Source organism: Gadus macrocephalus, chromosome 16, assembly GCF_031168955.1.
Source record: "Gadus macrocephalus chromosome 16, ASM3116895v1".
NCBI classification, from domain to species: domain Eukaryota; kingdom Metazoa; phylum Chordata; class Actinopteri; order Gadiformes; family Gadidae; genus Gadus; species Gadus macrocephalus.
In genome coordinates, this window is record NC_082397.1 from 18,865,488 (window position 1) to 18,883,181 (window position 17,694).

A 17,694-nucleotide genomic window follows, 5' to 3' on the forward strand; every position below is an offset into this window, starting at 1 on the left:
GGGCCCTGATTAGGTCCCTGGGACTCCCCTTAGGTCATTTGGAATGTTCTCCATCAAACAGTGATCATTCAAAATAAAAAAACCACTGACTTCAACCATTCCAAAGGCGAACAACTCCTAAGAGTTGTCAAGCATGGTACACATATAGAAACCACACGTAAGCAGGTCTCCAAAGAGTCTAAGACCTATTTGGCGACAGGGGGGGGCTATAACCAAAAATCGAACTAAACATCAGCCCTGTTATGCAATCAATGGCAAGTCCACTTCAAAGCGTCCCAGGGACTTGAACGCGTGCTCGCTCATTAGCCTCGGTGGCATTAGCATGTTAGCATGCTCACGGATTGGGTTTACATCAGATCCTCAACGGTCAAAGCCAATTTGGAAAGCCCAAAGCACACAGCGCATACTTCGGTTAACTGAGGCTCAATAGAACAGAATCAAACCGTTTTCATATGGCAAAGCAAATGGTGTGCAAAGTTACACTATGCTGACTTTATCAGACTGAAGTCAGTAACCTTATACCGTCCACCCCAACATTGCCATATGCTTTTGGAAAATGTAATTTTTGTGAAGGTTGATGCAATAGCACTACTTATCCAGACACAAATCTGTCGACTACTCGGTTTAAAGGATCCGCCAATAGAAATGGACGCTCGGTCCTTCAGTGAGTTTTCTCTTTGAGTCCAGGCCAGACGGAGCAGGGCCTTACCTGAGGTGCGTGGCGGACCCTCCCTGGGGGATGGCCAGCAGCAGCCCGCCGTGGTCCCCCCAGGTGTAGAAGTGAGGGCCGGTCAGCGCCTGGGGTACACGGAACATCTTAGACATCATCCTATCATCAGAGCTGGACTCTTTCTCTCTCGTCCAATTACATTATGCTTTTGTTTGTCAACGCGACCCTTTACCCTTTAGTAACTTCAATGCTCAAACCATTTTATTCATGGTTTTATTGGTTATCATTCCAATCCCCAGCGGATATCACTTTGGTGCTACTGTATTATGTTTAGTACATCCTTCATGAGTTCATAAACCTTTGGCGTCAACCACTTTGTCATAGGCCTCAGGCCCTACGGTCTCACTTCAAGTGTACTTTGAAGTGACAATAATCAGGAGATCTTGGCAGCAAAAAGCAAGAAAGGTCAGCACATCAGGTATCAAGTGAAACATTTAGCAGTTGCTGTGTGTCGTTTGAAACATATAGATCACTGACCTCTCTCCATCTGGCTCCTGCGCTGCTGGATACGTACACATTAGGCTTGTTGGCCAGGCTCCTGCCCACCGAACCTGGATGGAAGAGGGGTTAGGTGGTCAAACAAAAGACTATGTGACCTCCAGAATAGGTAATAATAATAATAATAATACATTTAATTTAGAGGCGCCTTTCAAGACACCCAAGGTCACCTTACAGAGCATATAGTCATCATTCAAAACTATGTAAAACAGACTAGGAATAAAAGGAAAACAGAGGTTAAACATGAAGAATAATAATAATTAATAACACTCAAAGACGCCTAAAGTGAAGGGGGGACCTCACTAACCACCACCAATATGTAGCACCCACTTGGGTGATGCACGGCAGCCAATCGGTGCCAGAACGCTCACTACACACCAGCTTGAGGTGGAGAGTTAGGGATGAGGTGGAGAGTGAGGGAAAAGAACATTTAAACACTATCGACCATATTTAAACACTATCGATCACATTTAAACAATATCGACCACATGTAAACACTATCGACCACATTTAAACACTATCGACCATATTTAAACACTATGGACCACATGTAAACCCTATCGACCACATGTAAACACTATCGCCCACATTTAAACACTATCACCCACATTTAAACACTATGGACCACACGTAAACCCTATCGACCACATTTAAACACTAACGCCCACATTTAAACACTATCGCCCACATTTAAACACTATAGACCACATTTAAACACTATGGACCACATGTAAACCCTATCGACCACATGTAAACCCTATCGACCATATATAAACACTATCGACCACATTTAAACATGTAAACCCTATCGACCACATTTAAACACAGGTATGGGGACATAAGTTTACACTCTTTATGAGGATACAAGGCAGAGAAATACATTTATTCAAAACACTTGTTTACTGCATCCTGAGTCCAAATTGAGATTGGTCCAGTAGTGAGCGAGAAACTTTCAGCCATAACCCTAAAAGAATGGGCGACATGCCCGTCATGAACAGCCTCTAAAAGTGCTTTAGAGGGTGCTACTGACAGGCTTAGATAACACTTTAACATTATGAATGGATCCCTAAAGAGAAATGCCACTTTTGGTTGACCTTTGACCTGATTTGTTTATGTGTTTGTTAATGTGTCCAACCAAGACCGAAGCGTCGCTCTTGAATTCTTCCCGCTGTTGCAGGAAATGTCCCCATCGTCATCTGAACTCTCCTTCACTCAAACCTTCAAATAACACTGAGCGTTACTTTCCTTAGGAGCGCTGTGCTGACCCACGATTTAACCATCCAACGTTATCTACAGCTGCATGGTTGACCCATCTAATGGTAACTTAGGAAGTTACATTTACGTATATTCACCGGTGGCAGTGGTGGTCCCAGGCTCCTTCAACCCGTCATCAAACCACGTCTTTGGTTATTATTTTGATTGAGATCTCTAGTACTATAAATTACACATCATACCTTAACGTTTTCAGATTTAATTCAGGTATTCATTTTGGGTAAGCAATGAGTTGCTTACTAAGCATTGAATAGACTTCTCTTTCAGCTCCAGTTGCAAGGCTACTGGATTCATTTCAAAAGGAGCTCCTGCAAAAAGCTAATGGCACATTATCCAACCAAGCTGCTACAGACTAATTACTATTAAAAAGACCTCTCAACAGGCTCTCCTCAAAATCCTCTTTCACACACACACACACACACACACACACACACACACACACACACACACACACACACACACACACACACACACACACACACACACACACACACACACACACACACACACACACACACACACACACACACACTGCAATGTAACCAGTGGCTACAATCATCACTAGGCGTCCCCATCCCGGCTGACCAAGCCCTCAGAGGCCAACCATGAAAACTAGGTCACCTGCCTGGTGAGGCAGAGTATTGGCCAACTAACAACAGGCTGTGTTTCAGTGATGGATCGCCATCGTATTGTTGGTGGAACACTGTGTTTATCCATGGTTGAGTTACTGATAGACCGAGTGGCTCCTGGCTCACCTGTAGCCAGGATGAGCCCCGGGGCCGACTCTTTGGATAGGATGGCCATCCGCCTCAGCTGCATGTTGAGCAGCTGGCTCCAGCGCTGGGCCAGGTGCAGGGAGCAGCCCTTAGACAGCTGGAGAGGGAGAGAGAGGAGAACACCGGTCCTGTGAGCCAGCGGGCCAGGTTCAAGTCCCTGGACCTCTTTGGAGTGGACTTGTGTCTGACTAAATAATGTGCCTGATTGCTTAACGCAAACATTAATTAAGAAATGATAATGTCAGGTCTTCAAAAGTAGATGTGGACTGCACTGAGATATTGGCAACATATACGTTGTAGTGGTTTGGTACAACTCCTTCAGTAAAACTGAAGTAGATAATTACCTATCATTTGCCAGAACAATAATAATCGAAAAGATTAAAACCCAAAATAACAGAAGCGTGGCCCAGTCTATGGCACGGGGTGTCTCTGATGAAGGCGTGCGGTCTACCTGGCAGTCGATGCGCCCCCCCTGGCTGTCGGCGGCGGGGGGCTGCAGCAGCTCCCAGGTGCCCCCCTTGTCGAAGGTGATGACCGAGCGCATGTTGTCCTCGCTGGCCGAGCCGTTGACGAGCGTGGCGACGAAGACGCCCCGCAGCCCCTCCACGCGGTGCAGGTCGGCGAACGGCTCATTGGCAAAGTACCTGGTCGACACATCGGAGAGACGCGTCAGCTGCCTTACTTTACGTCGCCATGGCAACGTTGGAAGCTGGGCGGAACGCTCATTAACTTCTGGCAGACAGGGACAACAACATAGGGTATGACATAGCCACTCTATTGTAACAACTTGATGTTTAATTATAGAGTGGTAGCGTCGGTCACAGGTGTTAGGTGGGCAGGTGTTCTGTGAAACAGTGTCTTGGGAAACGTGTGAGGGGGAGACACCAGGGGGCATCGTTGAGCTGTGTCAGGTGACCCCAAGTGGAGGTGAAAGTACTACAGCATGTAGGCAGCAGGCCGACTTTATGATATTAACCGTTAGTGTTAGTGTCATTTTACTGATTAATACGTATGCCAGCAATTGCCTGGTTTGAATCAATCATTTGGGTAAATCTAACTTGCTTGTGATTTCCCACTTTTTACTGTGTAAAACTGGTCGACCATACTTGGTTGATGGTATGCCTCAAAGGGTCTGTTCAACTTTTGCAATCCTCCCTTGTCGTCTGTGTTTTCATGGCTGGCACGAGTTTGGGGACATTTCCATCACAACTTTCCCATGTCAGCAGGCCGAAAGTATACTGCTAAAAGAGTTATGCTGTATGAACTATGTTTCAAATAAAAAGGTACAAGTCACACGATGCTGCCTGATTCTATAATGTAATGTGCTTGAAGTTAAGCTCTACAGAGGAAAAGGTTGAGTATCAAGAATCACAGTAGAATGGAAATCCTACCGTTGTGTTTACTTAAATACCAAGTCCAGCTGCAGAAGCTCCTTGGTGAAAAGGGAATATTTCAGGAATGTGGACTTTTGAATGCAGTGGTTCTTTGCTTGCGATAAAGAAATGTGGTAGAAAGCTTCACAGTGACGCAAGGGAAGGAACCACAGCTGTTTCAGTCCGTTTGGTCTGCACTCTTTGGTTCTGAACCAAACTCTTGTTTTTCATAAGTTCAACACTGGCTCTAACAAACGTTTAAATTAGCAGATATTTATTTAGCAGTATGCTGATTATTCATCAAATGACTATATTGTCCATACCTGGCATCTTTAGCGTCTAGCTTCTTAACACGCATGTTTGCATTAGTCTGTTACCATGACCCGTTAGGGTTAAGGGCGAGTTTAATTAGTTAACAGAAAGCATGTAGCAATAGTATCGCTTTAGAAGTCCAGCTCACATATTTGCCTGCAAGGCATGCAGGCAAATATGCAACTACTTCCTCAACTAACAAACCATCCCCCTAAAGAGAAAGTACACCCAAATCACTTTTGTTTGTCAGGCATCCCTGACACCTTTACGCTACGGTGTGTGAGGATGTGTGTGAATACCGTATACCGGTCTGACCAGCAGTATATTTTGATGTCTGCTTCCTAGTAAGCTTATCGGAAACTTGTAGCATAATACCGCAATAATAGTGCCCAGTAACCATGGGGATAACACGCCCACACCGCCTTCATAGAACTCTCAGCCCAAACACTTTCTTTAAATCTCAGTGTTCACATTCCAGCTGGAACATGGGTTCACTGATACGTCAACTCCCTCAACTATTCGATAAACATGACATTACACAACGTTGCAAAAGATGTCCAGCTTACTTCTCGATTAGCTGTGCGATCCCATGCCGAGAATTTTTGAAGCACTGTGCAGTTGTGTAGTTAAACCATTTTCTGTTAGATTTTGATTGACCCGTCAGCTGACCTGTTAGTTGGGGGCTACTAGGTGGGGACAATCAAAGGCTACCTGATGAGCGTGTTGCTTCCTGGGCCCTCGGGGCTGTAGTACAGCACGTTCTCCAGGGACAGCGAGAAGGAGAGGCCCTGCACGTCCGAGATGTAGAGGTGGGTGACGTTGTTCACGTGGTTGACGCACACGAACACCTGGTCCTCCGAGGCGTCGGCAATGTAGTACTCCTGAAGCGAGGGAACACGTTAGCCCCTTACAGAACCTATGTAGTACTCCTGAAGCGAGGGAACACGTTAGCCCATTACAGAACCTATGTAGTACTCCTGAAGCGAGGGAACACGTTAGCCCATTACAGAACCTATGTAGTACTCCTGAAGCGAGGGAACACGTTAGCCCATTACAGAACCTATGTAGTACTCCTGAAGCGAGGGAACACGTTAGCCCATTACAGAACCTATGTAGTACTCCTGAAGCGAGGGAACACGTTAGCCCATTACAGAACCTATGTAGCACTCCTGAAGCGAGGGAACACGTTGGCCCATTATAGAACCTATGTAGTACTCCTGAAGCGAGGGAACACGTTGGCCCATTACAGAACCTATGTAGTACTCCTGAAGCGAGGGAACACGTTAGCCCATTACAGAACCTATGTAGTACTCCTGAAGCGAGGGAACACGTTGGCCCATTACAGAACCTATGTAGTACTCCTGAAGCGAGGGAACACGTTAGCCCATTACAGAACCTATGTAGCACTCCTGAAGCGAGGGAACACGTTGGCCCATTACAGAACCTATGTAGTACTCCTGAAGCGAGGGAACACGTTAGCCCATTACAGAACCTATGTAGTACTCCTGCACGGCGAGGGAACACGTTGGCCCATTACAGAACCTATGTAGTACTCCTGAAGCGAGGGAACACGTTAGCCCATTACAGAACCTATGTAGTACTCCTGAAGCGAGGGAACACGTTTGCCCTTACAGAACCTATGTAGTACTCCTGAAGCGAGGGAACACGTTAGCCCATTACAGAACCTATGTAGTACTCCTGAAGCGAGGGAACACGTTAGCCCATTACAGAACCTATGTAGTACTCCTGAAGCGAGGGAACACGTTAGCCCATTACAGAACCTATGTAGTACTCCTGAAGCGAGGGAACACGTTAGCCCCTTACAGAACCTATGTAGTACTCCTGAAGCGAGGGAACACGTTAGCCCATTACAGAACCTATGTAGTACTCCTGAAGCGAGGGAACACGTTAGCCCTTACAGAACCTATGTAGTACTCCTGCACGGCGAGGGACAAAGTTCGCAGGTCAAGCCTTGTGCTAAAGGTAGCATCTTACAGAACCTACTGGACTCAACCGGACATAATTTAATACCAATATCACTTTTACATTAATACACAATAGTGAGGAAAACATTACAAATCATGCGAGGGTCCTCTCTCCATGTATTCCATTGTAATCCCTTAAATCAGTTGCCTCTTCATTAACAGAAATTTGGCCATGTTTGTTAACCGATCCTCTGATGGAAGTCGTATGTAACACCAGTGAAGGGCACCCTGCTCCATTGAGACAGCGAGCAGAGGTCCCGCCGAGACCCACTGGACCGGGCAGACTCACCGTGATGGGGTGGCGGGTCATGAACTGGGCGGCCTTCATGGGCTGGCGGTTGTACGACACCCACAGTTGAACAGACGACGTCTCCGGTCTACCAAGCAACTTCTGCAGGAACAAATGCATTAATGGAATGAATGGATGGAGCAGATGCCGGATGCCCTGTATTATCTAGGAATTCATTGCGCGCTCTAGTGGTGATTCAGGTTCTTTGTGGGAAAACAAATTTCCAACCTTTCGTAACCTTTCTTATTTAAATATAAACAGAAGAAACAGCATTGTTCAACAGCCAAAAAGATTACAAAAACTGAAGCAGTGCAAGAGCAATGAAACTTGAAAGTCATTTGAAACGTGTGTCCTCTTAAGGAAGCCCTGTAATAGGCCGGTTTGTTCTCCTTATTAAATCCTAGGGCACTTCAGACCCGAGCAGTGAAAGAGGCAGGATACAGAACACCTTCTGCTGTTCTGGTTGAACCTGTTTCTGAAACAACATCTCCCCAGCTTCCATTAACCATTACTCACAATATATATTATATTCCCATTATGTAACACTGGAGAGACATCTAACTAATCACACATTCAACTCTGAAACTGAACTGGATTGTGTGTAGCGCCTCACTGCAAAATCAGCTAGGCAGCGTTTGCTGAACCAACAGTCATCCGCTGACAAGATAACAGATCAACAAGCAGCTTCAAGGATTCAGCCAAACGTGAAAAAACACAAGTCATGTGTCATGTGGAAGGCGCTAATGTATTCCTGACACAATCTGTTATATATATATATATATATATATTAATATATAAATGAGAGGTGAGAGAGAGAGAAATAAAGAAAGAGGTTCTAAAGAGTATCCTAGCTATGGGCGGAGCTAGTGACACTGCAGAACGATATCATAATATCAAATAACCTCTTTTGATCAGATAACATCCTGGCTCACTAGATAAACACAGTACATGACGGTCATAAAATACATAGCTGTGAAGGCAAACATATTAAATGAGTGTTCTCCTTTATCTCCCCCTCATCCGTTTATGCTGTGGAAAAAAGCCACCGCTGTGGGTACTTCATGTTTACATTAATATTATTTGATTAAAGGACTCCTTTTGCTCTCTTTCTCCTGCACTCCGTCCAAAACTGGATTCACAGTTCTATGCGTAGCAGGTCTGAGCATTCATGTTGTGACGCAGACTTCTGGGAGTACTGCAAGTCTGGAGTCCTGCCTCACTCTTTCCCTCACTCCATCCCTCTGTCTCACTCCATCCCTCCCTTCCTCACTCCCTCCCTCTCTCCCTTCCTTACCCCCTCCCTCTCTCCCTTCCTCACTCCATCCCTGCCTGTCTGTCTAACTCCTTGCTGCACTCTTCCTCCCTGCCTCACTCCATCCCTCCCTCCCTCTCTCTCTCTCTCTCACTCCTACTACCTCACTCCCTCCCTGCCTGCCGCACCCCTCCCTCACTCAATCCTCTTGCCTCACTCCCTCCCTGCCTGCCCGTCTAACTTCTTATCTCCTTGCTGCGCTCTCCCTCCCTGCCTCACCCCTCCCGATGCCCACCACCTTCCGAGTATTAATACATCCCTCCCCGTCTCACTCCCCTCATCCCCGGGTCTCAGGTTCTCCCTTCCCCTGCCTCCCCGCCCTCCCGGACTCACCCGGGGCGAGGTGGCGAACATGTACTTGTCGCGCAGCTGGAAGCTGTCGGCGTGCTCCAGGACCACGCGGCGGTTCTGCTTGCTCTGGAAGAAGTCGGTGGAGCTGAGGATGCTGGAGACCCCCTGGGGCTCGCGGCGCTGCACCAGCACCGTGGTGGGCGGGTCGTAGGGCTCCACACCCCTGCGGGCGGCGGGACATGGAGAGGAAGGGGAAGGAGGTGGGGAGGAAGAGAAGAAGATGAAGAGATGATCCAGGGAGAGGGGGTAGGTTAGAGTAGGCAAAGACAAGGAGTGGGGGAGATTGTCGCTGATGAGCTTCAGTGTCCGGTGTTAAAAGTGTTAAAAGGTAATTAGTGATACGTGCATTTCAGTGCCCTTTGTTCTCACTCCAATTAATGAGTTGAGCGGATGACCTCCCCAGCCTCCCAGTGAAGCTCAGCGGAGAGCTGGGCTCCTTTGGAAAAAAATCCTGCTCAACCAGTCAGACGCTTCTGGATCACGTCTGCCATCGCAGAGGCATTCCCAGAAAGATGTGCGTGTGTGGTGTGGTGGGGTGGGGTGGGGTGGGGTGTGGGTTGAATCATGTTCATGCTACTGCTTCAAAGCACCAGTTTTCTTTTTCATACTCTCTTAATGCTCTCATAACAAAACATAGAAGAAAATACCTTTAAAGATACAGGGTTGGAAGGGTTCATTGTATAGTGAACATTAGAACACAATCTCTAACCTCTATGTTTAACGTCAGATCTCCTGCCATGCAGGAGATCTCCCTGAGAGCGCTGTGATGGCTGATTTAACCAGTACACACTGATGACACAATGTGCAACCCGTGTGCAGCCTCACCAAGCCCCAGAGTCCACTCAGACGGCGCCAGGTGAGGCTGCTGAAACCAGCCGTCTTCCACACAAACAGCATTAAACAGCTTCTTTTATGTATCAGTGAAACTATACATCCTTCAGAAGACCAACTGGACTCCCATCCCAGCTGCTGGTCAGCCCAGAGGGGGTGTGTGAGGGAGGGGGTCCAACCCTTCTGTAACCATGAGGGGCTGGTTGTTGTGCATCCTGAGAGAGCCCGCCGATGAAGGTTTGAACATCCTTGGCCCTATGGTTGATCTGGGCCCTGGGGATTAGACTGGCTGAACGACCGCCTTGCAGGTGCAATCAGGCCACTCCGATAATAATAAGAAGAATAAGAATAATACATTTTACTTCAAGCGCCTTTCATGTCACCCAAGGACACTGTACAGTAAAGCCAAAACTAAAGGGTAATAAAATAGCAATAGACACCAAACAGGGACAGTAAAACCAGGACTTTCAACACGGAGCACAGTGCTGCCTACGTGTTTGGGACTACATGGAAGGGGTAGGACGGGGGGGGGGGTGACTGAGCAGAGGGCGGAGCAGAAAGGGGCTTGCTGCTTGGAGCTGTTGCTGATCCTCCATGGTCCTCATTCCCTCTTCATCAAGGCTCATTAAATACATGTCCATCACCCCTCCACCTTTCTTAACAATGACCTGTATAAACGCCCCGTAAAGACTTTACGGGAGGAGCGTGACCCTAGTGACTCAATGAATATAAAGATGTTAAGAGTTTGACGTCAAGACTCCATTGGAAATTGCAAACGTTTTAGTCAATAATCGCAATGCATTTTCAAAATTGCACTTAGTATTGAACTTGTATTTTGTCTCATATTTTATGTTTTAACATAAAATAAATATATATTTACCCAATTTAGCCCTCTCACCTCTGACGAGGTCAACAGAATAATAACATCTAACCATGCCACAACCTGCCCCCTTGACGCTATCCCCTCCTCTCTCCTCCAGGATGTCTCAAGCGAGATCCTGCCATTTATCACCTCAATTATCAACTCCTACCTCACTTCAGGCATTGTTCTAGCGTCTTTCAAGACTGCCAGAATAAAGCCTCTCCTCAAAAAAACAACTCTTAATACCACCGACATCCAGAACTACAGACCGGTATCTCTTCTTTCATTCCCGTCTAAAACACTGGAACGTGCCGTTGCTAACCAACTGTCCTCCTATCTCTCATCTAACAACCTTCTTGACCCTCACCAGTCAGGTTTCAAGAAGGCACACTCCACTGAGACGGCACTCCTCGCGGTGACTGAGTCCCTCCGTGCTGCCAGAGCCTCGTCCCTCTCATCGGTTCTCATTCTCCTCGACCAGTTGCTATGCTGACGACCAGGGCCGTAGCACCAAATCCTGGGCCCCTATACTATAGGTACTGATGGACCCCCCTGCGCTCAGTTGTTGAGGGGGGGGGGGGGGGGGGGGGGTATAGAGCGATTGTTGACGGGGGACGGGGGACAGGGGGGGGACGGGACGGGGGACGGGGGGGATATGGAGCAATTGTTGACGGGGGGGGGGGGAGGTATGGAGCGATTGTTGACCGGGGGGGGGGGGGGGAGACGTGGCCGGTAGATAATTTTATTTTTTATTTTTTTTCCCAGGGCCCCCCCCTCTGCCTTGGGCCCCCCCACAACTGTCCCCTTTGTCCCCGCAGTCCGACGGCCCTGCTGACGACACTCTATTTCTCTCTTTCCCCTCATCTGATAAAGCCCTGATTGCAACACGCTGATAAAGCCCTCATCTGATAAAGCCCTGATTGCAACACGGATTGTCTGGCGGACGTCAGCACCTGGACAACTGCCAATCACCTGAGGCTTAACCTCAACAAAACCGAGCTCCTCCTAATCCCAGGGAAAGATTGCCCAAACATGGACTTAATGGTCACCGTTGAGAATATCACTAGCCGCGTTTACATGGACACATCTATGCCGCATAGATTTCTATGCGGCATAGAAAATGGTCATGTATACGCCTCATTCGGAATACAATTATCTGTTCGGCATAGATTCTATGCCGAATAGAAGAGGTGGTGTAGTCCGTTTTAAATCGCCATGTATACACTTATTCCGCATAGATTGGGGTTTAACTTAGTGCAGCCGCAGTAGTTCGCAATTGGTCCACTGAGCTCCGTCTGTACTTTTAAGCACACCGAACTTCACTGCTGTCAAGGAAAGTGGATTTATTGCCTGATTCAAGTCTTTGTTATCACTCCGTAAAAGTAGTCCGGTAAGCGTGGCCGGTTGCTAAGCGACGGGACACATGCAGTGTCGGCGCTAAGGGGGGGCATTTGGGGGCCGTGCCCCCCCTAGCGGTCATTAATGCCCCTCCTACCACAGGTCATTATTTTATTTATTTTCCCGATAATGACCGGCGTTCTATACATTATCCCTTACTTATTACACGGGTCTTCTCAATGCTGTGGAACGCTCCGTTCACTTGCATGGGTCCTTCACAACTTCGGGCCAAGTATGACCGCTGTCAAGATAAACAAAGGATTTTTTGCCTCTCATGACGTCTTTGGTATCACTCCGCAAGTATTCCGTAACTTGTCAACCCCAGAGTCTTCGGTTGCTTAGCAACGTCTTTGGCCGACTATTTCTATAAGGCCTACTAAGCAGGTAAATTGTTGATTAATGTTTGCTTTGTCTATCTATTGGTGTTTAATAGGCTTGTATACGTATGGCATTGTGTCATTTCTGCCTGGTGCGTGGCTTGTTCAATAGGCTACTTTCTGCCACAATGCGTGCCTTCTGTCAGCGGTCCTGTTCTGTTATATGTTGTCAGGGGTGTTTTTGATTATTGTGGAGGCTGTTCTCTAAGGTTTATAAACAGTGCCAGGCCTACTTAATGTTTTTTTGGAGGTTCATAAACTGTTGATGTGAATAAACTGTTTATGACATAGCAGAGGTGGTTAAACTGCATTTATTTGCGTTTAGCATCCACGGCAGCCCTCCTCCTTTTTTTGCGTTATATTTCACAAACGGCAGTGCCCCCCCGCTGGCGACCCATGCCCCTCCAGTAGATCTGCTCTGGAGCCGACTCTGGACACATGGGTGTTTATTACTGACGTGTTCGCGTATCGTAGTGTCCGCGCTCGTCCGAGATAACTGTAAATGAGTGGGCTACTACTAGTACTTTTGCAGGCTGAACGTTAAAATACTTCTTAACTTAGAGAGATGGCAGCTGCAGTAGTTCGCAATTGGACCTTCGAGGATTCCTGGTCACTAAATTCCCGTAAGACCACTCTCTCCCACCAGTCTTGGCTGCGGACTCGCATCCAAATTCCTCTTGTTTGCGGCGGACTAGGGTAAATATAAAGATCTGACGAGAAATTGACGTTGCTGCGCTGTCGTCCTCCTTCTTAATTGAAGGAGCAGGGAGAGAAAAGCTCTCTCCTGCTGTGCTTTCATTAAAATCAAATTTAAAATCCCCGATAGTGATAAGACATCCATTATGTCGCCGCCGGTCCAGAGATGTGTCAGGTGTGCGCGAGAGACAGAACGGACACTTTTGTTACTGCCATGTATACAGTACATTCGGAACACATTTTAGGAACAGATCTATGCCGCATAGAAATCTATGCGGATCAGATGTGCCATGTAAACACGGCTACTGTATCTCCTTCTCCAACTGCCAGAAACCTCGGTGTGGTATTGGACAATCAGTTATGCTACACCGCAAACATCATTGCGGTGGCCCGATCCTGCAGATTTGCACTTTACAACATCCGCAGAATCCGGCCCTTCCTCACAAGGGAAGCAGCTCAGCTTCTAGTCCAATCACTGGTCATCTCCCGCCTCGACTACTGCAACTCACTCCTGGCTGGACTTCCTGCCTCTGCGATTAAACCTCTGCAGCACATCCAGAATGCGGCAGCGCACCTCGTGTTCAACCTACCGAAGTTCTCCCATGTGACCCCCCCTATTCCGGGACCTCCACTGGCTCCCTGTAGTAGCTCGCATCAAATTTAAGACGATGGTACTGGCATGGTGGAGATGAAGATTGACGACGAAACACCATCAACCTCGAGCTCTGCCTCCAACATAGAGGGCGTGTTATTCGGATTCAGGAGTTCCTCAAAGTGTTCCTTCCAACGTCCGACGACCTCCTCAGTTGAGGTCAACAGAGTCCCATCCTTACTGTACACAGCTTGGACGGTTCCCCGTTTCCCCCTCCTGAGGTGCCGGATAGTCTTCCAGAAACACTTTGGTGCCGACCGAAAGTCCTTCTCCATGGCCTCTCCGAACTTCTCCCACACCCGCTGCTTAGCCTCCGACACGGCAGCAGCTGCAGCCCTTCGGGCCTGTCGGTACCCTGCAACCGAGTCAGGAGTCCTCCAGGATATCATATCCCGGAAGGCCTCCTTCTTCAATCGGACGGCTTCCCTGACCACCGATGTCCACCACAGTGTCCGAGGGTTACCGCCCCTTGAGGCCACAGCTAGCCACCGCAGCTTCAGCAATGGAGGCTTTGAACACCGCCCACTCCGGCTCAATGCCCCCAACCTCCACAGGAATGCTAGAAAAACTCCGCCGGAGGTGTGAGTTGAAGATACCTAGGACGGTATCTTCACCTGGTGGAGGTCACTGAGGTAGTCAAACATCTCCGCAGTGGCAAAGCCCCAGGGATTGATGAGATCCAGCCAGAAATGCTAAAGGCTCTGGGTGTTGAGGGGCTGTCATGGTTGACACGCCTATTCAACATCGCGTGGGAGTCGGGTACAGTGCCAAAGGAGTGGCAAACCGGGGTGGTGGTTCCCCTGTTCAAAAAGGGGGACCAGAGAGTGTGTGCCAATTACCGGGGTATCACACTTCTCAGCCTCCCTGGTAAAGTCTACTCCAAGGTGCTGGAAAGGAGGGTTCGGCCGATCGTCGAACCTCAGATTGAAGAGGAACAATGCGGTTTTCGCCCCGGACGTGGAACTACGGACCAGCTCTTCACTCTCGCAAGGATCCTGGAGGGGGCCTGGGAGTATGCCCATCCGGTCTACATGTGTTTTGTGGATCTGGAGAAGGCGTATGACCGGGTCCCCCGGGAGAAACTGTGGGAGGTGCTGCGGGAGTATGGGATAAGGGGGTCTATCCTCAGGGCCATCCAATCCCTGTACTCCCAAAGCGAGAGCTGTGTTCGCGTCCTCGGCAGCCAGTCAGTTTCGTTCTCGGTGGGTGCTGGGCTCCGCCAGGGCTGCGCCTTGTCACCAATCCTGTTTGTGATATACATGGACAGGATATCGAGGCGTAGTCGTGGTGGGGAGGGGTTGCAGTTCGGTGGTCTGAGGATCTCGTCACTGCTTTTTGCAGATGATGTGGTCCTCATGGGATCATCGGCCTGTGACCTTCAGCACTCACTGGATCGGCTGGCGGCCGAGTGTGAAGCGGCTGGGATGAGGATCAGCACCGCTAAATCTGAGGCCATGACTCTTAGCAGGAAACCGGTGGATTGCTTACTCCGGGTAGGAAATGAGTCCTTAGCCCAAGTGAAGGAGTTCAAGTACCTCGGGGTCTGTTTCGCGAGTGAGGGTACTATGGAACGTGAGATTGGCCGGAGAATCGGAGCAGCGGGGGCGGTATTGCGTTCGCTTTACCGCACCGTTGTAACGAAAAGAGAGCTGAGCCGCAAGGCAAAGCTCTCGATCTACCGGTCGATCTTCGTTCCTATCCTCACCTATGGTCATGAGGGCTGGGTGATGACCGAAAGGACGAGATCGTGGGTACAAGCGGCCGAGATGAGTTTTCTCAGAAGGGTGGTTGGCGTCTCCCTTAGGGATAGGGTGAGAAGCTCAGCCATCCGTGAGGAACTCGGATTAGAGCCGCTGCTCCTTTACTTAGAAAGGAGTCAGCTGAGGTGGTTCGGGCATCTGGTAAGGATGCCCACTGGGCGCCTTCCTTGGGAGGTGTTTCAGGCACGTCCAGTGGGGAGGAGACCTCGGGGAAGACCCAGGACTAGGTGGAGAGATTATATCTCAACACTGGCCTGGGAACGCCTCGGGATCCCCCCGTCAGAGTTGGTCAATGTGGCCCGGGAAAGGGAAGTCTGGGGCCCCCTGCTTGAGCTGCTCCCCCCGCGACCCGACCCCGGATAAGCGGAAGAAAATGAGATGAGATGAGGTACTGGCATACAAGGCAGTCGATGGAACTGCCCCTGCCTACCTCCAAGCATTGCTAAAGCCACACACCCCAGCTCGATCCCTCCGCTCAACTACCTCAGCTGGATGTCTGGTACCGCCATCGCTAAGAGCTAGCAAAGGCCGTTCAGCAAAGTCACAACTTTTCTCGGTTTTGGGACCTCAGTGGTGGAACGAGCTCCCTGCCGCTCTCAGGACCGCAGAGTCGCTCACTATCTTCCGAAAAGGACTCAAGACTCACCTGTGCAGAGTCCACCTCGACACTGCATAGCCACCCTCCCCCTTCTGGCCACCATTATACACTCTATTGTGTTGTGTTGTATTGTATTGTATTATAGTACTCAACTGTGTAGCAACTGCAGTAGCTGCTATCATTGCTGTAACACGGGGAATTGGTTAGCCTAGCGATTGTTGTACTTGCACTTGGTTCGATGAACATCCTTTCTGTACCGACAGCGATATATTGATGCACTTCTTATGACAAATGTACTTGTATCGCTTGTATCGCTTTGGATAAAAGCGTCTGCTAAATGCCCTAAATGTAAATGTAAAAAATGTAAATGTAAATGTAAGGGCAGTGTATAGGGGCAGTGTAAAGCCCTGGGAAGGGGCAGATTTTAGCCCTGGCTAGGGGCAGTGTATAGGGGCAGTGAATAGACCTGGCTAGGGGCAGGATTTAGCCCAGGCTAGGGGCAAGATTTAGCCCAGGCTAAGGGCAGTTTATTTTACAAACTTTCCGCGTTGCTGCGGGTCTGCTGGCTGTTCGCATAGTTTACTGAGGCTGAGCCATTGCTCCAGCAATTCAGGTTTTTCTTGTTTTTGTTTTCAATTTCTGTGGGCCATGAATCACCAAAGGTCCGATTGTCAAATGGATAGAAATAAGAATAAGCAGAAAATAAAAACTGAAAGGCCTACTGCATACTGAACCCTCCCGTTCCATCCAGCGTTAGGCTAGCTTTACACGACAACGATCTGAACACAAACCGCAAAAGTGGCGTTGCGTTCCCACTTTTTATTTCGCGTTTAGACGAGCGACTTTGGGTGGAAATCTGCATGCACACGGGGACGCAAAAATGTGTGAAATTTGATGTAGTATGCATGCCAGGTGGCTAGGTGGTACTGTGAAGCACTGCCATACAACAACACCAAGAGCGCGCGCATGCGTTGAAACGTCCTTCTACTTCTCTCCTTAGCGCGAAATCGAAATTCGGAAAACCAAAACATGGCAAAGAAGCGAACAGAAAACTTTGTCTGGACAGACGAGGAGGTTGAGCTATTGCTGCATACAACAGTTGATTACAAAGCCACAAGAGGGAGTGGACTGGGAGTCCTGTCAGACAAAATATGTGGATATATGGACCGAATTTCTGCGTCAGTATCCTATACCTGGAGGGACGGCATATCCCCATGAGAAGGAGGCTATATGCAAAACCCAAATCGGATCCAAACTGAAAGGAGTCCGGGCAAAATATAGGCAGGCTGTCGATACTCAACGGCGGAGTGGCCATGGGAGAGTGATCTCACTTTTTTTTGATTTATGCAATGACATATGGGGTGGGTCGCCAGCCACCAGCACAATAGAGGCTGGTGTCGAAACAGCTGAAGTAAACAACACCGTGGATAGTGCTAGCGAGTCGAGCATTACATCATCTGATCCGCCGGTAGAGTCAATGTTGATTCTGATGTTTGTTGGTGTTTGGCTGTACTGCACATGGGTATGACGTCAACGCGTAGGCAAGGATAGCCAGCGTGCGCAGCTCAGAGCACACTTTTGCGTTTTCAACCCTTTAGACGGGAACGTGACGGTGGAGCGTT

General features: G+C 48.6%; 1 protein-coding gene across 1 annotated transcript in view; it reads right to left on the bottom strand.

Moving 5' to 3' along the window:
* sorl1 (sortilin-related receptor, L(DLR class) A repeats containing) overlaps positions 1-17,694 on the bottom strand; it is a 67,509-nt gene that overhangs the window by 36,707 nt on the left and 13,108 nt on the right. The window contains exons 6-12 of the mRNA XM_060074388.1: positions 8,881-9,061; positions 7,236-7,337; positions 5,673-5,842; positions 3,728-3,920; positions 3,256-3,373; positions 1,208-1,281; positions 710-798 (exon numbers count right to left, since the gene is read on the bottom strand). Coding sequence (XP_059930371.1) covers positions 710-798; positions 1,208-1,281; positions 3,256-3,373; positions 3,728-3,920; positions 5,673-5,842; positions 7,236-7,337; positions 8,881-9,061 — 927 coding nt within the window. The remainder of the gene's footprint in view (positions 1-709; positions 799-1,207; positions 1,282-3,255; positions 3,374-3,727; positions 3,921-5,672; positions 5,843-7,235; positions 7,338-8,880; positions 9,062-17,694) is intronic.